The 24,175-nt window shown below is 24.4% G+C and overlaps 1 protein-coding gene across 1 annotated transcript; it reads right to left on the bottom strand.

The window, feature by feature from the left end:
- Positions 1-333: 333 nt before the first annotated feature.
- Positions 334-24,175, bottom strand: LOC129968867 (cell division cycle protein 16 homolog). The gene is made up of 17 exons (XM_056083176.1): positions 24,039-24,175; positions 21,545-21,599; positions 19,881-19,978; positions 19,524-19,562; positions 17,822-17,938; positions 16,456-16,612; positions 14,284-14,378; positions 13,645-13,778; positions 12,883-12,962; positions 11,700-11,749; positions 10,343-10,413; positions 6,423-6,548; positions 5,794-5,946; positions 4,432-4,557; positions 3,097-3,232; positions 1,326-1,416; positions 334-598 (listed from the first exon to the last, which is right to left on the bottom strand). The coding sequence occupies exons 1-17, from the start codon at positions 24,162-24,164 to the stop codon at positions 420-422; spliced, it is 1,833 nt and encodes a 610-aa protein (XP_055939151.1). The 5' UTR covers positions 24,165-24,175; the 3' UTR covers positions 334-419.

Here is a 24,175-nt window from a genome sequence, read left to right as displayed (position 1 = left end):
CAAACTTCTTTCTGATATTTCTAATTTTTGGATTTCAAAATATATAATTTCAAGGCATATAGTAAATTGCATGTTTCGATCACATAAAAATATTACCAAATCTTCTAATTTAACTATAGACGGTAAAACTGGACTTGTGTATCATACATTACAGCCAATCAGATTGTAGGAAGGTAAAAGCATGATTAGAGTAGAATAGCTTCAACTGATGTACAACCGAAAATCAAATATTTTGAGGTATAACAAAATGAAATTCATTATTTTAAAAGATATCATTTAACAAATCTATAATAAATATTTTTTATTAATAAAAGCAGTCACAAAAAAGGCAGATTAAAAAATGAAAATATTTATTTTGGCAATGAGATAAAAATGGAAACAATGAGAACAATGACATGAAAAACACACAACTAAATTTGTCATTCGCCTTCCATTTCAATGTCCATAGATATGTTCGTATGATGAGTGTGATCACTTAATGACTGAATGTCATCTGTTATTATTTCAGTCATGATGTCACTAGTCTCTTCAGTAGGATTGCATACATCAGAGGACACATCTGAAGGAAATGGGTATTCAAGAAGCTCATCTGGTGTATCTGGTAAAAAGTTATAATAAACAATTTGTAAATGCTAGATGGAAGTTGCTATGATAATAGCAGTTGATATAGTTGCTGTGATAATATAAAATACAAAAGCTATAATGGAAATGAACTTTATTTTTCTGATAAAAATAGAATTGAAACACATTTAACAGTTTAATTTATATCTGTCATGTTTCTATGGCTTTTTTTTTTTTTTAAAGTTAGACTTGATAAACAAAATAAAATTAGATTAACATATTTTGAAGAATGTAATAATCAAAATAATTGAAAGAAAAAAAAACTATTTCTGGATTGTAAAGCTCCATAAGAAATAATATGTTATGAATAGTTGAAAACTGGCTTGTCTATGTTGGTGATTAGACTGCATTTAAACAATACAAATATAGCATACAAGGAACAGACAAGTTATGCAATTTGCATTAGGTAAAAGTTCAATTTTGTTTTGAGATTTAGTTTAATACTTTTTAATCTTCAAAAATAGAAATGTTGATCTAGAATTTATGTATTTAATTAAGTCATATCAAGATATTTTTTTTTTTCACATGGCACGTGCACACACAAACATAATTAAATTTAAAAGATGGTATAGTAATTTGATGCCAATATTCCTAAAATGCCAATTAGTATTTACTATCAAAGATTAATTAAAAAATTTCTTGAAAATCTTTAAATGCTGGGTTAGTTCATTATTACAAGCTAAAATTAATTTGAACTTTATTACCTATACAAGGTGATGTTTCTTTAACTAATTGCTCTATCACAGATGTCAACATAGTATTTGAAAAAACATCATCTCTCTGGAGACCTAAAGCCTATGAAAATGGAAAATTCACATTAATTTAGAACAATAAAACTGTAAAGTATTATAATTTTACCTAAATAAACATATTTGAAGCATTTCTAGAAGCATTATTTGGCTAAAATGACTGAAATCAAATGATTTCACTTAAATTATATTTTATTTTTGTTGTTCTTACTTTTCAATCAATGATCACTGAATAAATACATTTAGAAATAATAAAATTCATAAATGCAAAGAAATTTGAATAAATTATCAAAAAAAAAAAAAAAAAAAAAAAATTAAAGAATAAAAATAAATAATATTTAAATAAAAGGAAATTTGACATATAACTTTTCATTCTTTATTATTCATAGAATTTTACTGCTGATACATAATAATTACAGACCTTTCATGCAATTCTTCTAAAAAGAAATGCATGAAAATAATGCTCAACTAAATACTATGTCCCTCCCCCCCTCCATTTTTGGTTACTCAACAATAAAAAAACATTTCATTCAGCTTAATAAAAAATAAATTTATTAAAGATAAATATTTTTATTGGTATTAAATTTTTTTTAATACAATATATGTTTTAATTGAAAAATTATCAAGAAATTTATCCACATTGTTAAAGTTTGTTTAATAAAGAAAATAAAATCATTTTATTATAGGTATGTTCTATTACTCTTTAAAGTTTGTACTAAGAATTTTAAAGTTACTTATGTCAAGAAAGCATGCTAATTACATCATGAATTTTTTCAGTTTAGTTTTTGTTATGTTTAAAAAACAATATATAGATAAATCATTACTTTTTAACTTGCAATAATAGTCTCCCCTAAATTTTATTTATGGAATATAATGTATTATCTATTATGGAATATTATAATATATATTATTAATATGGCATGAATTTAACATTTTTATTGATTCTATTATGTTATCCTTCCTGATATTTTTGGCGATTAATCCCTGACATGCAGTTAATAGTATCCAAAAATCGAATTTGTGTTTTAGATGTATTGTTTCCAACTGATTGAAACAAAAATCTGGCACTGAACTAAACTTGTCACACAATCTCATATCAAATTTGATATATTTGTCAATATGTTTTTGAGTACTGTGTTTACAAGTTACCCCTTGTTGGATTTGACTCAAATTTTGATAGGTGTCAACATTATAGATTTTAGATCTGTGCATTGAATTTTATTCCTCTAGCTCTCTTTATTTTGTAATTATTATATTAACTGACATTCAAACAGTTGGACTGACAGACTCCTTCTGAACAGATTTTACATAAAATTTGATAGAAAGCTACATATTTAATGAATAGGCTGAATAAAAATTTTATCTAGCTCAAAGCATTTTTTTAAGTTAACTTTTTACTGAGGCAGGTCTAAAATATGGAGATTCATCAAAGCGTCAAATTTTTTACAATTACAATACTTTCTCTACACTTTGCATACATGAAAGTAAAAAGTAGTTATAAATTTTCAAATCAAACTTACATATTGGAAAAAGACCCCCCCCCCCAAAAAAACCCCCCCTTTTCTATAACAAATGCAGTTTTTTTTAATGAATTAGGTTTTGTCTCCACAAAATAATCCTACAAAGAAGTTCCCCATCCTTGTTGGGTGTTGTTGAAAAGTTTCACTGTGTATAATTTAGGTAGTTTTTAACAAAATAGATGGCAGAATCTGTTAATGAAACTTACCTTATGAAAATATTCAACTGCTTTGGCCCATTTTTCTGTTAAGCTATATACAAAACCTATTGCAGCATATGTTGATGGATTTTGAGGTATGAGCATAAGGGCATGTTCATGAAAACTCAAAGCTTCATCAAATAACCTTTAAAAAATCATCCATAGTACATGATACATGCATATAAGATAATATTTTATCATTATCATAAAGCATTAGAAATAGGTCAATGTGACAATAAAAACTTCTAAATCATTAAAAATTAGTTACTGTTCTGTTTTTAAAAAGATACAAGAAATATACAATCTAATAATCATGATGAATATAGTTTTCTTTCATTACAGTTACTATCTACTAATAAAAAAGATGAATGCACCAGTGTGTTGATGTTGTACAGAACTAACCATCAGAGCTACAGCTACCAAATTTAATATACATAGATAGTACATATACTTGAGTAGATGGGACTGTATAAATCACTTCAGAGTGATTTTTTTTTTTGAAATTTTAATATAATTAAAAAAAAGTTGTAATGTTTTTACATCATAGTTTCCAATAGTATTATAACAAAAATAACTTTTTCATCATCTTAAAATTTAAAAAATTATCTTCTAAAAGGTACCAATTTATCTACTTTTAATAATTTTTTTAAAGTATTTTTGTTATTTTACAAAAATGTATTTCATTATTGATATTAAAATCAAGTCATTTTCATTGTTGTTACAAATATTTCATCCTGGATTTTTCTTCCATTGTTATTAAAGGAGATATGAGGGAAAAGTTTATTTTCTCCTGTAAGATAGGTTTCTATTGAAGGCATGTTTTAATAGATAAGGTTTAACCTCAGAAATAGATGAAGTTCCAATCAAATTCAAATTTTAGTAAAGATGACAAATAATGTAAAAATAGTAATGTTTACAAATAAAAATAATGTTCTACCATTTATTTAGCACAATGAACAGAACAATGTAAGGCTACTTAAATAATATTTCTATGTCTTGAAATTTAAAAATACTTCATCAAGATAAATTAGATAAAATATTTAATTGAAATTTTTAGCAAGCATTAATTTTGGTGAACCAGCTAGTTACCAAAGGTAGTTAGTGTGTGCAAAAATATTAAACAATTATTACTTAATTTGAATTTACTCAATTAATATTTTAAATCTTTTCTTGAATATTTAATAACATAATTAAAAGAATATTTTTTAAACAATTTATTTTTTTGGAGTGCAGGCAAAGCTATGATCAAACTCATAAGTCTTAAACAACTTATCTTATGCATGGAAATAAAATAAATAGTAGAAGTAGAATAGTAGCAAAACAATAGAGAACCAGATAACTTACTTTAATTTTCTACAGGTATGACCTAAATTATTTAACAGTCCTTCCCATTTCTCAGGAAGCGCTGCCTGTTTATTAGTTTGTATCCTTTTCAAAGACTCTTGGAAGTAATTCAGGGCATTTCCGTAACTGGAAAAAAAATATTAATTATTAGTTATTACATAATTATCATATACTCTGAATTCAAGACAATATATCAGAAAAGCTCTATGAATAATTATTCTTTCTTTTACTTGATTCTATATCTTGCAAATTCCATTATAGTTGCTTACAATATAAATATCCTTACTAATCGAATGGATAACACTAATTCAACAAGTCATGTCTATGTTAAACATTTATTCTACAAAAGTTTTATGTGATTATAGTATACAATTCATATCTACTTGTCAGTTTTATGTAATGTACAAGGTGATTCAAAATGAATGTCTTGATTATAAATAGGAATTCATTCATTCTAAAGAATAATAAGAAAATAACATACACAAAATACAGTAGGTAATGAGAAGTTTTGAACACTGCATCTGACACAATAGCATCGATTGCCAATACTAAAACAAATATGTTTTGTGGACACAAATTTTTAAAAATATTCAGTTATGGCACTCTTTCTTTGCTTACAACTTTGAGTGAATTGTAACTATGGAATGGAAACAATGAATATGAATGCACTTCTCAGCACCAAGTAAAAAATACACAACCATTTGTTGGTGTGACTTGGAGAATTCACATAGATCATTAATAAATTATACAAAAATGAAAGAAAGAAAAAAAAAAATTTCTGAATTTATTTAGGATGATAATTTTGAATTTCACAGTATTTCCAATAAGTCATTCACACATTAGAAGAATAACAACATTTCCAGCTATTTGACCTGATCTATAACAATCATCTTCATTTTATTTTTTTAAGTTTAAGATATTTAATTATAAAACAAAAATGATTTAGGTTTTTGTGTAGAAAACTGCGACAGTCAGAAATGCAGAATAGATAAAAGATTCTGATGAAAAGCACATGATCAAAATAAGTTAAATACTAAATAATTGCATAATAGTTTTTCAAAACAATTTTAATAAACTTTTCATTAAAAACAAACAAATAAAAATCTACTTTTATTTGTAATTCTACATGAATACATTACTTAATCATAATATTGATATAAATAAAGCAGTTTACCCATATGTATATTGTTAAATTTAACCAAATGTTTCTTTTTTACTTTTCGTTAAGATAATAAAATAAACAGAATAATTACAATGCAATCAAATTTAAGTGCATTCAACTTCATCACAAGTAACATTTAGGTACTCATTAAAAACTATTTTTTTTAAAAAATTATAAATATATATATAAAAAAAACTAACTCTTGATTTTGATAGGCCACAACACCTAATTCATGAAGAACAAAGGGATCTTCCGGTGCTATGCTTCGAGCTTGAGCAAAAAATCGTTCTGCCAACTTTATATTGTTTGACAATCCATATTCTAAACCTATATACAACAAAGGCAAATGACACCTAAGAAGAAAAAAAAATTATACATTATCTTAAAGCATATTTTGGTTGAATTAACAGCATAGAAAAACACAGCACAAAATTTTTGCAAATATTGCAAAATGAAAAGAGATAAAGTGATTTCATGACTTTAAAACTGAACTTTTGTTCAAAGGAAATATAGAATAAATGCTCTAAATTGATATGTTAGAGAGTCAACAATACGGGGGAAAACAATAATATTCTTTAAATTTAAAGTTTTGTCCATGATATCTGTACAAAATCTATCTGTTTTTTTATATTCTTCTATTTAATGTATCAAACATATATTTTAATTTTGATACACAAAAATGTATACTGTTTGATAAGAGTAAGAGATTTAAATATTTAGTAATTACAAAAAAGTTTCTGCTCAATAACATATTAATTATTTTAACATGAATTAGCAGAAGTACAAATAAATAATTTCAACCTTTATAATGTGATAAACAAGCAAATACCCTTTCATTAACTGAGATGCCCGACAATAAGCTGCCATTGCCTGATCGTGTTCATTTTCTACAGCAAAGGAATGTCCATACATTAACCATGCAGGACCATATACTCGATCTAATGTTGTAGCTTTACTAAAACCAAAAATATGATAAGTTAATGAAATTATGACACACAGTTATTAACAATAAATAAATAAATATTTCATACTTTTAAACAATTTGCAAAACTACACAAATCATTTCATTATTTAAAAATACAAAACACATTGAAGTAAGGAAGCCTTTTCACTACAATAAAGCTTGGCAATAAAAATATATTATGCTATTAACAATAAATATGAATAACAAACAAATTTTTAGAGTTTCTAAAAATAGGTTAGTAATAATACAATTATAAAATTATTACATATTTTATTATCAGTGAAGGTAATTCCTTTATCATACTTCATTCATGTTTATGTATATATTGACATACTCCCCAAAATTAGCTACTTAGTCATCAATAGAATTTCTTCCCAATATATTAAATATAACATAATATCAATGAATTATTGAAGAATAAACATTTTCAAAGAATTATAACTAATTAAAACAAATATTCATTATTGACTAAATATACCAGTGAATAAATATACTTTTAAAAAATCATATACCACAATTCTGTTGATCAAATAAATTAACACGATTTGATAGATATTTACAATTTTGTTTAATTAAATAGAAGCATTTTTTGCTTTTCTTAAGACAACATTCCTCAGTTCAAAATCATAACAAACCCACATATGCATTTTTGTAAGGAGGAGCAATTCCAATGTGTTTTTGTATTCATGTTAGAGCATGATTCCATTTTTTTTTTTTTTTTTTTTTTTTTTTCTAACTGTGCTAAAAATTTAGTCACTACTAGCAATGCTGTGAGTGAAGATTTGGAAAGAGGGCATTTTTCATAGTTTTTCATTATATATCTATAATCATGTAGTTTTCACCTAATTTCTATAGCAACTACAAACATTTTGTAGCTATTCAAGGGTATGTATTAAACTTTTGATGCCAATGGGTGCCTATGTGTGTCCAGTGCAAGCCATCAGTTTGATTGCTAAACTGGCCACACAATTTTCAAGCAAAATATTTTAACTTAGAGCAGTTAGCTGTTAAAGGGTTAAATATAATGAAAACAATTATGCCATTAATTTTGTATACATTAAAGTATTTTTTCAGGGTGCATAAACAAATTTTATCATAAAAAATAAGAGCCGACCTTAATGTAGTATTTTTTTTTATTATAAAACAATTTAATGAAATAAATTGGGCATTAAGTAAGTGTCCAATTTTATACAAATTCAAACATAAAATACTATCAGGAATTACTGAATATTTTTTTACCAATATTAAACTAAGTTATTTAAAATGTTTTTTTTATGCAAGTTTTGTTTGAAAAATCTTATTTAAAAACCTTCATTACATACCTTAATTTATTTAATTACATTACAATAAGTAGAATAAAAAAGATTATACTGCTACTTTAAACATTCCCATTGCTCAAAAAAAGATTAAGAACTTAAGTAAACAAATCTTGAATATAAAAAGCATGCTAATTTTATTAAACACGTAACTAAAATATTTCTTTTTGGAATTTTTTCCAAATATTTTCAATTTGTTCAAATTCTTCACTAATAACTTTTCTAACTAATTAATTTAATAATAGTGAAACATTTTGGTTAATGAAATAAGTACATTAGTTTTATATTTAATTGCAATAATTTCCCTTTCTAAGAAAAATGTATTTTTCTGTAAAGAGATAAAGAAATCAGAATCTAATTCCCTTTTTATTATAAACAACTATTTCTTTCACTATCTGTTTCTCCCAAAATAGGTGATATTTCGAATGGGACAATGTTGCTAACATTCTCAATTCTTTAATAATGTGCACTGAGGGGATTCTGCCAGACTGACATATTGTGGAACGTACCATATTTTTCACTCACATGTGTGAAAAATATGATGTGAATACCCACATCAATATTTTAATTAATGCTGAATCTTTTTTCAACAAATGCTTGTTTATGAGAAAGAATAAAAATAATTTCCAATCTCTTCTCAGTTTTTTAAATTTATGGTATTCAAATAAGGGGTTGGGAAGCCTTATCCAATCTCATTTTCCTGACATGAAAACTATCGAGATCAAGTAAAGATGATTTGGAAATCTATAAGCTCTATAAAAATAGCATCTTCATAACTTTAAAAAAAAAATCCTTTTTGATGAAAGAACAAGACAGAACATCCCCCCCCCCTCAAAAAAATAGGACTTACTTGTTCTCTGCCAAAACATTTCTTACTAATGTAAAATTTACTAAATATTTATTCATTGTGCATTCCAACATTTTTAAAACAAATTATTGAAGATAATACTTAAAAAGCATATAATTTTACAGGATATGGCTTTTGTGGAATGTAAGTCTTTCAATAATTTGCCTCTTTTTACACCTGCACTCATTTTATCAAAAAAGGAAAAAAAGAAATTTTATTGACATTAATTTATTTTTGGAATCTTTTGGCAAGAGTAACAAATGAATAATGTAACTTTGAAACATCATTTTGTTTTATTTCTATGTTTGAAAGCCTTAAAACATTTAGTACATTCACTTATGGAAGTCCACAATGAATGAGACACACATTTTCCAGTATTTTATTAAAAAGAAATAAACTTTTGCACAAAAATCAACTAGAGTAAAAACATTTAAATAATTTACTAATGAAGAGTCACTAAATGTTGTTGAACTATAACTAACAAATGCTCTACAAACAAGAAATCATATGTAGAAAAACAATGATAAAAACTAAAACTTGGGGTGTTTTTTTTTATGAATAAATACAATCAAAAAGATTTTTCTCCTATTTAAATAAGTGAAAGGAGATGAAAGAACAGACATGTAAATAAAATAAAAAATAAAAACTTTTTCCTATTTATCAGTATTTCCTAAAAACTTTTCTGCTGATTTTTGGATTTATTAAATTTATTAAACATTGAAAAATACAGCATTGTAAAAAAAATGCAGCCTATTATCAAGCAGATCTAGCACAATGAAATGACTTTTGTTCATCAGAAAGAAAATATATAAATGTAGAAAAAAAATAATAATAATAAGGCTCTTATGTAAAGACCTTAAAAAATAAGCAGTCTTTAAGAACTTTTAATGATTCTACACACCCTGGTTTTAATTCTAAGAAGGGCAATAATTACACATTCTTCAAATAATATGTTTATTTTTTTTTACAATAAAAATATCAATTTCTTTAATCCATTTAAAATTAAAGGACAGCAAAATAAATAAAGAAAACAAATTTGCTAATCATAAGGAATTTGTGGTTTCTTCAAATTGAGTAATTTTGGTCATTTGTCAAAAAAAAAAAAAAAAAAAAAAAAAAAAATCTTGTGCTTTGAAAAACTAATTTCCAGTAAATGTAGCATTGTAATTGAAATTGTAGAGGAAACATATCATTAGGGGGGAATTATTGAGTATGAAATTTTTTTCCCATGAAATGAATATTGGTGATGGTAAAGCCTATTTCCCAAGTATAATATCATACAAATGCCATGCCTCCTGTCTGACTTCTTAAATGAATAAATATTTTAAAAAGATATAAAAATACATAACAAAAAAGTAACTAAATTTAAGTAACTAACTAAACTAATAAAGTAACTAAATTTAATTACCTGAAAAACAATACATATGCAAAAATATTGTTACACTACAGAATATATATACTATTGCTGAAACATTTTGCTTTCTTTTCAAAAGTTCTTTATATAAAATCAATTTCTTTTAATATTTTTATTAAAATTCACTCAAAATATTAAACAACCAGAAATATCAAAACATATATGGGGGGGGGAACACAAACATAATCATAGAAAAAAACTAACATACCTTAAATATCTTCTGGCAGCATCTGTTTTAGTAATTTGTAAATAGTAACACCCAACTGCATACCACGCAACCTACAATTATTTAAAATAAAATTTATTATTAAAAATTTTTGAGTTAAACTTTTTAGTTAAAATAACAAATCAATTCACATCAATTGATTAATATTCAATCTGATAAGTACGGAATCAAAGAATTTTATAAATACAACTCCATAAAGTTAATTTATTGCATTTTTTAAAATTCTAAATTCGTTACTTTTCAACTTATAAGAGATTACAGTGTCATTAAAATTACTGATGCAATCAAATTTTTTTATAAATGCTTGCATATATTATTTGAAAATTAAAAGCAACTATTATTTAATCTATGATGCATTGTAATTTTTTTCCTGATATTCCTCAAATATGTAAATATATATAAAAAAAAATGCACAGAGAACAAATTAATTCAATGTGAAATTAGTACAAGAAATCATCATTTAATAACACAGAGTCTCTCACAAATATTTCTTTTTGTTAACTTAATGAAGCTGTTACAAAAACTGAAATTTTTATATATTATTGGATTATGAAAAACTTATGGCTAGTTTGATTGTTTAGGCTAAATGAAAGATAATCCAACCAAATATGCTGTTTGGTTGGATTAGCACAACAACCAGATAGCACATAAAAATAATTTTGATTTGCTGCATTTAGTTTTCAAAGCAGGATTAAAAAATAAAACAAAAATATAAGACAATTAAAAAAAATTCTTTAAGTGAATGCAAAAAGACAGATTTAGTCATTGAACATATATAATTCAGTGACAAAAGGCATATTTTTAAAATACAAAATTTTGAATGGAATCTTACCAATTGAATATAACATTAAAATATTATTTCAAAAATCTATTATATAAAATTACAGTTCATTCAAATAAATTGTAAATCCTTTCACAACTACATAACGCACTTAATCATTGCAAATATGCTCTTATGATATATCCATATTCAATAAGCAGTTGTTATGCAATTTAGGAATTATTATTTGCAGTTTAGCAATAAAAGAATAGTAGATAAAGAAGCTCACCCACATAAAAATCTATGATTTAACAAGAAATTGTTAATGAAACTGAAAAGTCAAAACTTTTCATAGATTTTAAGCAATAACTGCTAAAAAATCATTACAAATCCAAACCTCAAATAATTAAAACACTTAAAAACAAGAAAGTGTTTGTGATGCATACAGATTATAAGCTTAAAGCAATTATATTTTAAATATTGAAATCTGCCCACAACCTACTTCCAAACTTTGATTTTGATATTATCACAATACAAGAGAAAAATTTCAATTTATGAATCATTTTAAATAATACTTACTGCACTCTCAGGATATAAATCCACCAGCTTATGAGCAAGGTAAAAAAGGGCTACAAAATAAATAAATGCCCTTATATATAACAAAACAAACAGTAAACACATCATACACACACACACAAAGGCAAAATAAAAATTTCCCCATCATTGTACAATCAGTTAATAACATACAAACAAATTTATATTAAATTAAAATAAACATTATACACTGTCTTTTTCACTGCAAACAAATACCACTTTGTAGTTGCTATATTTGGTGGCTACACCATTACTCTACTTATCTGCAAAACCCCATTCCCAAACTTCAATCTTTCAAGCCCTAGTTTTGCTATCACGTTGATTTAAGCATTCTAATTAGTTTATCATTTTAAAATATAATAAAATTTTGAAATGTCATTAGTTTTGTATTAAAAAATAAATTCTCAAAGGAATATAAAGTATTTAGTCCATTTCATAAAAAACATTTAATCCAGGTACTTTTTTTTTTTTTATCAAGGATAAATGTTTTTAGAAATTGTAATACAACTAGATAAAAATAACTAAATAAATAATATCATTAAAGGAAATTCATAACTATTACCTGAAAATAAAGTTGAACGATTGCAAAAGCTTTTCAATAATTGACCTAAGCAAAATCTTATTAAAAATTTGTCAATGCAATGAACAATATGTTGTAATTTAATAATTTATTATAAATATTTAGAACTGAATGTGGTTAAAAAAAGAAGTTGCGTAATTCATACTTTATTTTAATTTGGAAGAAAAAGTATACAATTTTAAGTAAGATTAAAGCCATACAATTACTAAATGGTTAAAATATAACAACTTATTTTCCATTGGATTAAAACAAAATGAAGTTATAAATTGCATCCATCAAAAGGATAAGGTAAGGCTCATATTTTTTTCAGAAAATCTTCATCACAGGACAGTATTTCAAATTTAAATACTCAATATTTTCATTTTAAATAGAAATATATCCTTAATTAAGAATGAAAATAATTATGATTTAAAAAAAACATTTTATATAATATAAACTTTCTTTTCTTTTTTAAATCTTAGAAGTGAACATTTAGATTTTAGAATTCAAACATCTATAGATATTGCAATGTAAATTTATTAAATAAAAATGGAGGAAAGTTTTGATAATGTGATATGAAAATTCCAGTGTAAATGAAAACATTTTTACCATTGGTTTTCTCAAGTTCCATTAAGCATGAAATATGGATAGGCAAACAATTCAGATGAAATGGATCTTTATTCAAAATACTAAAAATAAAAAAAAGTTACCAGTCATTACAACATATTTAAATATTTTTCTTCTTTGAATATATCATTCAAAATGTAAATTATAAAATAGAGTAAAGCAACAAAAAAGGTATAACAACAAAATAAGATACAAAAATTATGAAAGGTGATTTGAATGATTTCAAAAACCTTTTGATTTGTCAGGCACCTCAAACCAAATCAGTCTTATATGGAAGCAAGTAGCAGAAATATCATATTTATCAACTATGCAAACATAATAATAATAATAAAAATATTTGCAAATGTGATTTAAAAACAGGTTAGCTAAACAAAGTGTGTATAATATAACATAAGGAGTTTGAAAGATATGATTGTTCAACCATACTGAATATTAAATAAGATAAGACTTCATAGAATATTTATGGCAATGCAATACCATGACAAATGCAAACTAACTGTGAGGGCATAAACCTGATTAGAAATTTTTCATGATGTAAATTCTTAGCTGCTTAATCAAAAAATGCAATATGTGCATTAGTAACAGATGCTAAAAGGATATATTACGGTAGTGCACACATTAGCAATTACTAAAATTATCACAAAAATGCATAATGTAAGCAATTACTCAAATTATCACAATAATGCAAAATGTAAATAATTACCAAAATTATAATAACTTGCTTAACTTATTAAAATAACTTACGATGTTGTAATTTGGAAACACTCTTCATATTCACAATTATAGTAGCACCTTTCAGCCATAGCTGTTCCTACATCAAGATTTTCAGCTAACATTGATATTTCTGGAGGTATGGACAAATCACTGGGTTTATCATACTAAATAAAAAAAGAACAAATTAAAAATTTTTTATATTTATTCGATAAATCTTGATGGAAACAATAAATTGAACTAAGCCAAAATTAGTCTCAAAATGACAGATTTTTTTTTTTTTTTTTTTTTTTTTTTTTTAAATTTCAAATAATTATTCTAAAGCAATTAAGTCACATTCATCTTCTCACAACAATATGGATAAAATGAACTAAATAATAAATCAGTATGGATTCTATAGATTACAAAAATTAAATTACACACAAAAAATTATTTATTTTGAATAATCAATAAGAAAAACTGAAAATTATTAGTTTAAAATAAATGCCAGAGGGTTAAGAAATTCACATTAATTTTTGTACTAATTTTATTAAAATGAATCAACTAACATAATTACAATTATTATTATTGAAATGCCAAAATGCAACAAACAGAAACAGAACATAAATAAGAATTTAGTAGAAATAAAATTTTAATAGAAAATAACAAATTAGAAACATTGATCTTCCTTACTTTCTTTAATTGTGTTTCATATAAAAATTTGACTATGTTTGGCTCATCTTCAGAACATTGTGCATCAAAAGGTAAAGATTTCATAAGATTTATTTCTAGAAAAAAAGAAAAAGCAAAAACAGTTTTCTGAATGAGAGAAAATAGTTGCTATAACAATATATATGTATATATATATTAGACAGAAATAAATAAATTAAGATAACTGGATTATAGAAGCAGTTACATACTAAATTACCTTCAGATATACATATAATATCAAAAATGCAAAACTTTAAGCTGTTGAAAGCTTCAAATAATAAATTTCACAAAGAGATATTTTGTCTTCACATTTTTATTTATATCGTGACCTTCAAATGGATTATTTGGAATAGACACTTTCAAAATTTGGTTTAGTATTCTGCACTGAATTTACTGTAGTTCAATAATTTATCCACACAAAAAAATTATTTATGAAAGACTATATCAACCATTAAAAAGATATGCAAAATAAAAAAGTTAATTTAAAAATTTAAGAAATACAATCTTGTCTTTAAACTACATAAATTGCATTTTAAAAGTGTAAATCTTAAATTTTTTAAAAAAAAAAAGAGAATTTTAAAAAATGGCACATTTTTCTGGATTAAAATATATACATATGGAAATAATTAATAAACATTTTTTTTTTCTTCACATTTTTAAAAAATTTTATTTATTGATTTTTTTTTTGTATTGAAATTTGGATTATTTATGAAAGTTATGAATGCAATCGACAATAAAGAAATATAAATGTTATCTTGTTAATAAATTTAATATGCTTTATTTTAAAACAACAAACAGAAAATGACTAATGTTATTTTTTGTACCAACCAATATAAACTTTGTCATTCTTTAAAGACATACAAAATTGTTTCAAAAAATATTTTTAGAACTTAGAATAAATGTGTTTCTTTGTGACAACTCTTGATTTCTTCAGTGATGTTTTCTTTTCTTTCTTTCTTTTTTTTCACCATTTCATATATAAAATTAAAATAGATACTTCGATAAATGTTCATGTTATCTTTGCTACTACTATTGAAATAAAAAGTTTCACAATAATCTTATTAATTTTTGCATATAACCCTTAAATAAATTTACTTTTTAAAAAAAATGAACATAATGAATAACTGGAAGAGATGTTAGAACGTCATCAATTTTCAGAAAAACCTTTTTAAAATTTTCCCAGTTTAAATCAATAAAGAATTTTTATTCCAACTCATTTTGTTTTGTGACACAATATAATAATCCTAAAACATCTTTTTCTTTTTTTTTAAACCTTCCCATTGACCATTTTCTTATTTTCATAATACTAATTTTACACAGTTTATTTAGATAATTCAGTCTCTTTCCAAAACAAGTAAAACTTTAAACAAATGATTTTCTTTGTCTTTAAATTATAAAGCATCCCTGTACATAGCAAAATGATATCCAAAAATTGTTTCTCTTTTGAATTACTAAGCAAAGATTCCAATATCAAAAAATATAGATTAAAAATATTGTTTAATAATTACACAAACCAGATGTAATAACACACAAACATCCTTTTATAGAATTATATCTATTTATCTATAATAGAATACCCGGTACTTACGTATTAACGCAACCAGGCCAAAATTCACATAAATCGCCAAATTTGGCGAACCTACTTACGGCAATCCTACGTGTTATAGGTGGTCTTTCTATTCATACTTTCTTATTCAAACTTACAAATCGCGCCAACCTGGTTGTGATAATACGTAAGTACAGAATACCCATTTCACTGAATGCACAATTTAATTACATTTTGTTCAAGTTATGCTAGGCTTACATGAGCTTATTGGTTTCTAAATTCTCGATCAGCAAATCTAACTGGAAGTATTGCCATACAATTATACAAAATAAATAACCCAATGACTTATCAAAAGAATTTATATCATTTGATTGTTAACATTACATATTTCTATTGCATCATTTATCATGATTTTAGGAATAAGAAAGTCAAAATATCATAATATAAATAAATGTTCAGTTCAGAAAATTAAAATCAGTACTGATCTGTAGAATCAATGAAATTAATCCTTCATATATTAAAAATAACTAGTTCAATATCCAAAGGAAAGATAATTGCCTAATGGCATTGCTGCAGTTAAATTATAATATAAAACTAAAAATACAAACCTTCTTCTTTTGTTAGCATCTGATGCTGTACAATAGAATCAAAGGCATCATAACAATAGACATCATGCTGAAGAGCTTCTTTGAAACAGTCTGTTGCAAGACCCCTATTATCCATTGCTTCATAAATCTGACCTTTTAAAAGAAGAATAGCACTTGCCTGAAAAGTTTAATTAAAAGAATTAAATTGATGGAAAAAATAAAGAAAGATAAAATATACATTTAAAATATATTTCCATTAACATGACAGCAATTTGATAAGCATAAAAAGCGAGTGACTTGTAGTGACTTTAGAATTCATTGAAAACTTACAAATTTTTAGTATGCATAATAATCATAATATCATCCACATAAATTTTATAAATACAAATGAATAATAACATTGCACACTCCAATTTATAAACTGCATTCTACTTAAAAGAATATACTATTAGTTGTACCAGCACACACAAATTCAACTGAACCAACTGTAAAGGCAAACTGGAAAGACGAAACAAGAAACACTTACTCCTAACAAATATAGATTTTTTTTTAAAAAAAATGTTGTAATCCAGACAGAAATACTGAAAGGATAGATGATTAGAAGACCTGTTCACCCATAATCCTTTTCTTTTGATAACTCATTCATGCAATACAAGAATTCATATACAGCAACAAAGATAAAACATTGTATTTTATCTGATTTAAAAAAAAAAAAAGAAAATTAGAATAAACAAATAGACTGTTTGTTTATTCTAATTTGAGGAAACAAACTGGTAATTGAAATAATGCTTGGCTTGCACTCATACTATTGGAAAAAATGGATTTCTGTTATCAGTAATCAAAATCTGCACTATTTTTTAAGAATAAAAACCTTGCATCTCAATTTCATAACAGTAATTTCCACTTATGGGGAAAGTGGAACGTTTGGTACATATTTGGTTGCTATGATTCTAATGAAAAGTATTCATCACTGTTCAACTGTTAATAAATTTGAAGAGATAAAATGCCAAATATGTCCAATCTTTTTTAAGATAGTTATTTCCCTACATTCAAAACAAATATATTTAAAAAAAAAATTAAAATCAAATTAGAGAATTAAAATGAGTTGTTTAAATGAAAATGTAGGAAATATATTAATAGATGCAATGCATATTTTTTTTTAAATTTCATGCTACAAAGTTATTTTCTATATCATTAAAGTAAACTTCACATCATTTAAAATAAGTAACACATTTTCATCATTAAAATTTGAAAATTTCATTTTTATAACAAACTTATAAGTTTTAAAAAAATAAGTTTATGAAACATTACGAAAAAAGTAATCTAAAAAGAGAGAGACATTTGAACATTCGAATAAAATCTGATAGTATTTTAAACAATTACTTACAACATCATCATCTGCATCAATATCTAAGCCATCAGCAGGTTTATTTGAAATAACAGAAACATTTGATTCATTAACATTTAACACATCAAGAGCTTCTTTGTATTCTTTTCCTGCAAACTGAAAAAATAAATGCATTAGATAAGTTAGCAAACAAAGAATGTTTCTATGTAAAAAGAAATGAATAATGATTGTATTAAATACTTTTGATCTCATGTTAGATAGCTTGGACATTGAGTTTAAATTCACCATTCAGAGAAACATCAAACATTATATATAAAAACTTAAACAGTTTACTTAATTTCTAAATTATTTTAACAAACTTTATATATAGCAAAATTAATAGCATTTGTTATTCATAGTTTTTACTACAGTAGAAATCTGAGTGTTAATTAAAAGGATTCTGTTACTATTACTTTAAATTTCATATTAAAGAAGCTGATTTCTTTGACTATTTTATCTCAAACTCAATATTATGCTAGATCGTAAACTTATTACTGCTAAGTGCTTATTAGCAGTTATCATTAATTTTCTTCAGTATTCTCCTTTTACATTTCTTCAATTTTTTAAAGAAAATAGTTTGACAATTAACTACCACAGTTTTTTTCAATTTTAAATTATATATAAATTTAAATTATATATAAAAAAATAAACACACAGCATATCTAGAAACTTAAATTATAAGACATATTTTAGCATATTTTATAGATATCAAAAGAGAAAAAAAATCAAATGATACCTGAAGTAATATGGATGAGATTTTGAAAGTGTGATAAATATAACTAAGATCTAATTACAAACTGACTTCCTCTCAATAATGATATAACACTGCACACGACTGATGCAAAATGCATAATTCACTCCAAAGTAAAAAATTTTATAAGCTTCAAAGTGTATATTACATTTGGATAAAAATATTTTTTAAGGCAATGACAAAATAAATACTGAGTAACAGACTGAATAAATAGAATTTATAAATAGAATAAAATCATATCAGTGCTAGGTTAAGATGAATTGATTTACAAAAGTGCAAATAGTATATTCGAAATAAATTAAATTTAAGTTTTTATAGTATCCAGTTACAAGTAAACAGTGTGATCAATTAATATGATTAAAGCTACTGAGAGTGAAAATGATTTTAATTAGACAGTTTGTTGCTAAATGTAGCAAGATATCAGCATATAAAATGCATATAAATTAATACAATTAATTTAACATAATTCTTTTTAAAAACATTTTTTAAACAAAATTTATATGTTCTTCAATTTAAAGATTATAGCATTTCTACTTTAAGTCAATAAGTGGTAGAATTGTGAATTTATTCTAAAAGAGACATTTTAATAGCCCTAAAATATTGCTGACTAATCAGGAGATGCTGGATTTTCCCGTTTTGAAATATAAAAGCTGAGACTGTTTCATAATTCCCTCTATCTAATACTTCTCATTAACTTAAAGTGCAAAAAATTTAGAATGATTATAATTTGGCTATATTTAAAATAACTTCTGAAGATTTTAAAACTAATCTATTATCATAATTAAAGAAAATAATATTGGATTTAAATTATTGTAACATCTTTAAATAATCACTACATCTCTAAGCAATATATATTTTATACGCATATATATGAAGATGATTATTATAACTGTAAGAAAACAGTTGAAAAATAGGATAGTTAATTAAAAAAAATAAATCAAATAAACTTACATGGCATTTTGCAGCTAGGTACCTACATTCCAAATCAACCTGAAAAATTAAGATTAAAATGATTGAGACAAAATGCCAATGAAGATAAATGATCATAAATTGATTATTAAAATCTTATACAATAATTGCAACACATAAAACAAGAAATATGAGAAGCAAAATTTTTTCAAGAAAGAAAAAGTATAACATACTAGATCTTATAGTTATTTATGCCAGACTTACTCGTCTATATTACAATTTAAACTTAAATTATTGTAGAAATAATGTATACAATCATTAATTGTTGATGATTTTAAATTAATAAAAAAAATCACAAATATACACAATAAATGAAATATTTTTTTCAGAAAATATTACTTTATGTAAATTTCTTGATTTTATGCATATGGCAGCTCTGTGAAATTGTCCACAATAATACAGACTTTGGGCTAACCAAAAGATATCTTGAGCCTCTTCTGAAAAAAAAAAAAAAAAAAAAAAAGTTCAATAAATTAGAAAAAAATATTATTCAACATTTCAATATCATATTAAAGAAGGTTTTTCTATAACATAAAGAGTATAGCAGTAGCCACCAAGTAAAAGTAAAGATGAAATATCTTTTTGGGATCAGGATAGTAGTCTTCATTTTGAACTCTATTAAGTCCAAAGTAATAATTTCAATAGAAGAAAAATCCCTCTCCCTGGCTTCATATGATTATTATAGGCATATTAGGTTACGTTTCATTGCTATAAAATGAATGGAGCTATATTCAGTATAACATATTTAATACATAAACATTAATGTTTGCAGGCTGCTTGTAGTAGAATTTCATTTTTTAAAATTTTATAAAATCTTAAAATAATTCACTCTCATAACAGTTTTGAAAGTAATTAAAAAAAAAAAAGTCATTGCATTATCTTCTGTAACGATATAAAACTTTCTTTCAGGAAAAAGTAAAGTATATACTAAATGTGAAGTGCATTTTTCACAGTTCATTGTTGTAAAATGAATGCAGCAAACTCTTAATATAAAAAGTTGAAATATGATGATGAGAAACACGCAATTTTGAGTATGTTCAAAAGAGAACAAGTGAAGCAAAAACAAGAGAAAATAATAAATGATGAAAGTTAATTAATAGTTATGTGAAATTTATTGCAAGTTAAGAACCCAATTTTTTATTTTTTTTTTAAATTTTCGATTCATAATATTACATCTATAATCATTATTTAAAAGATAACCATCAATAGTTTATGACCTATATGACACTGAATACATTGATAGCTGTATCATTATAATTGTTATTTGGCTATTTTAAATAAATGCGCAAATGAATTTTTCTTTTACAATTTACCTATTGATTTAATTTACAGTTGAAATCAAGAATAATTTACTATTTCTAATAACCTAATATAAAATATGTAAGAAATACTTTTAAAATAAAAGTACAATATTATCTCATATGTCTGTAAATGTTCTTAAAATAATAAATTATTATTTTTTGCACATATATTCCTTGCAAAGTAAGGCTGATGTTAACAATCAGAAGCATGAACTGGATTAATCTATTCTAGTATTTTGATTCCTATAATTCAAACAATAAATTTACCAATATAAAGTTTTAATTATAACTTACAGCAAAGAACTTCTTTTTTAATAAATCTTGCTAAATTCTCTGTATATGAGCCATATAATAATAGAAAATCAGCAGAATCTGTGCTCTGTGTTGATTAATCCTATTTTCCCAGTATTAATCACTGCATTTGTCTTTAATTCCATTTCTCCTCAAAACTAGGCAAATGTCCAATATCATTTTTACTATTGTTTTTTAGTGAAAATTTTTAATGAATATGAAAAAAAATTAAGTGGTAAAGATTAAATTAAGTAAATGTGATTTTTTAAGGGAAAAAATAAAGTTTAAGATTATGAAAAAAAGCAAAAATTATTTTGATATAACACAAAAAAGAAACTAATAGAAAAATTTATTTTGATAAATAAGAAGTGTAAATGTAATCAATTGCAAAAAATTAACATAGCTACTCACCGTTCGACAAGGAAGCAACTTTATCGGCCCAAAATATAGCAGACGGGTAGAGATGCTGAAAAAAATAACAACACTTCAGAACTACAAATAGCATATAAAAAAATAACACAATTGCTTCAGTGATATCATCTTTTTTCACATATTTTTTTCAATTTAAACACTTTTATGAAGAGAAATAACTATTCAGTTTATTAAATCATTTCAAGCAATAAAATTTTTAAAAATTAGCCTTACTAAGAAGAAAAATGTATGTTTTAACACAATTTATATTCATAAGAAATACTGTAAAGCAGTTTTATCAAGCAATAAAAAAATTCAAATAATAAAAGAAAGGTTTCGTTTTTCACAAAAAGTGTAAAAGTATTTAAAATGCAATATTCATGTCCTTTTGATATTGTGATTATTTTTTATTAAATCTATAAACTTTCAAATCTAGCTATAATACTTTAATTTCTGTCTATCTAAAAATGCAACAAATATTTCCAAAGTTAATATTTCTTTTAAAAAAAGTTAAGAAATTTTGAAACTAATGAATCTATCAATGTACAATCAAACAAAACCTTTTAGCAAACATTTCTTCTGCCTCCAAAGGAAACTATGATTTAAAATGCAATGGCTAAAAGGATTATTATTACATATGCGTAAATAACATTAACTCTTAATGTATTTTATTTTTGAAAATATTTTACACATTATTAATATTTACTTTTTTCAAAAGCTTTTTAATTTAAAATGTTAATATAAATTTCATGTTTTATAACAAGAATGAGAAATCTATATTATCCTTTGCTTTAATACAAGCAGAAAATGGGGGGGGGGGAGAATATACAGCTCACATTAAATGCCAATTTTATTAAATAATAATAAATCTTGGCATTTGGCTGGTTTACTATAGATATTGGTTAGATTTATTTTCAGTTAAATTGTTTATATATAACTTTATGCTCATGATTCCATCAAATTGTCAGACATTAATGTCATTTCAGCTATCTCATTTATGTTCCATTCATGGTGTACATGTGCACTCTATTTTAATGGAAACCAGTCTATGATAGCATAATGTTATTAAAAACATAAATGTTCAGTTTATCTGGCTTCTAACTTTCATGGTATAGTAGCTTCAGATTTTTTTATCGACTTTGTAAACTACACAGATATTAAATAAATCCAACTTTCATTTTCATCATATGAAAAAAAATTACATGATTAAATATTGATATTAATGAAAATAATTGGAATCTCAGTGCAAAATAAAATAAATTGTCAAAATTAGGCAAAATAGTATTTTTAAAAATTGCCAAAATTCAGAAAAAAGTTACATGGATATTAGATTGGTTCCATTCTTGTGTACATGTGTATGTTCCATTCATGGTGTACATGTGCATTCTATTTTAATGGAAACCAGTCCATGATAGCATAATGTTATTAAAAACATAAATGTTCAGTTTATCTGGCTTCTAACTTTCATGGTATAGTAGCTTCAGATTTTTTTTTATCGACTTTGTAAACTACACAGATATTAAATAAATCCAACTTTCATTTTCATCATATGAAAAAAAATTATATGATTAAATATTGATATTAATGAAAATAATTGGAATCTCAGTGCAAAATAAAATAAATTGTCGAAATTAGGCAAAAAAGTATTTTTAAAAATTGCCAAAATTCAGAAAAAAGTTACATGGATATTAGATTGGTATTACTATAAGGATAATGTTTTGAGTATTAAGTTGACATAAAACTCATTTTTGTGTTGCAATATTTTTGGAAGTTCTGGTAAGACGACATCAAAATATAGCTTAATTTTTTAATTAATTAAAGTTATAATTCATTTTTTAAAAAAACCATTAAAAAACATTTCTATCCTTTAGCGTATATAAGTGCCAAGTTTGATAGATCTAGGGCATATGGTTTATTACGTAGAGCACCAACACACACATAAACATTCATTTTTATTATTAGTAAAGATTAAATAGAACTAATTTACGTTATCATTTTAAAAAATCAGTTACCTTAATTTTTTCTTTAGTAATGTGTTTTATTTTATGTACTTGTCCAACCGATAGCCTAATTAAAATAGATAATTGCACCTTTATCCCAAATTACTTATAAATTTAATAATTTTTTTTTAAACCTTTCAACATCTTTTTTATAATCAAACAGCAACATACACTTGAAACAAACATTCAGCATATTTTATAAAATGTTCAACAGTAGAAATTTAAATTATTTTAAAACTTACATATTTTGTTTAAAGAAATAAATCTAAAAATCACAATAGAGAATGTATGATTACAAACTGAATACAATAATAATTTAAAAATGAAACCAAAGATTATTTTTATCAGCTGCCTTTATATAAAATTATTAGCGTATAAAAACTAAGCTGAAAAGTTTCAATTTCGCATTGCAATTTCATGATTTCGGTTAAAGGAGTTTAAGCCGGTGATGAAAATCTAGAAAATTAAATAACAAAAAAATTAATAATTTATACCATTTCGATATATTTTCGCACTCTTCTTCGGAGCGTTTCCAAATTGACATCGTTTGTTGTGTTACTCTCATTTTTAGGAGAAAACGACTGCAAACTATTTCCCTCGCTTTCACCTGCCATTCGCATTCGAACTCAAA

Source organism: Argiope bruennichi, chromosome 5 (genome assembly GCF_947563725.1).
Source record: "Argiope bruennichi chromosome 5, qqArgBrue1.1, whole genome shotgun sequence".
Classification (NCBI taxonomy): domain Eukaryota; kingdom Metazoa; phylum Arthropoda; class Arachnida; order Araneae; family Araneidae; genus Argiope; species Argiope bruennichi.
Note: the sequence above shows the minus strand (reverse complement) of the source record. Positions and strands in the feature narration are given on the sequence as shown.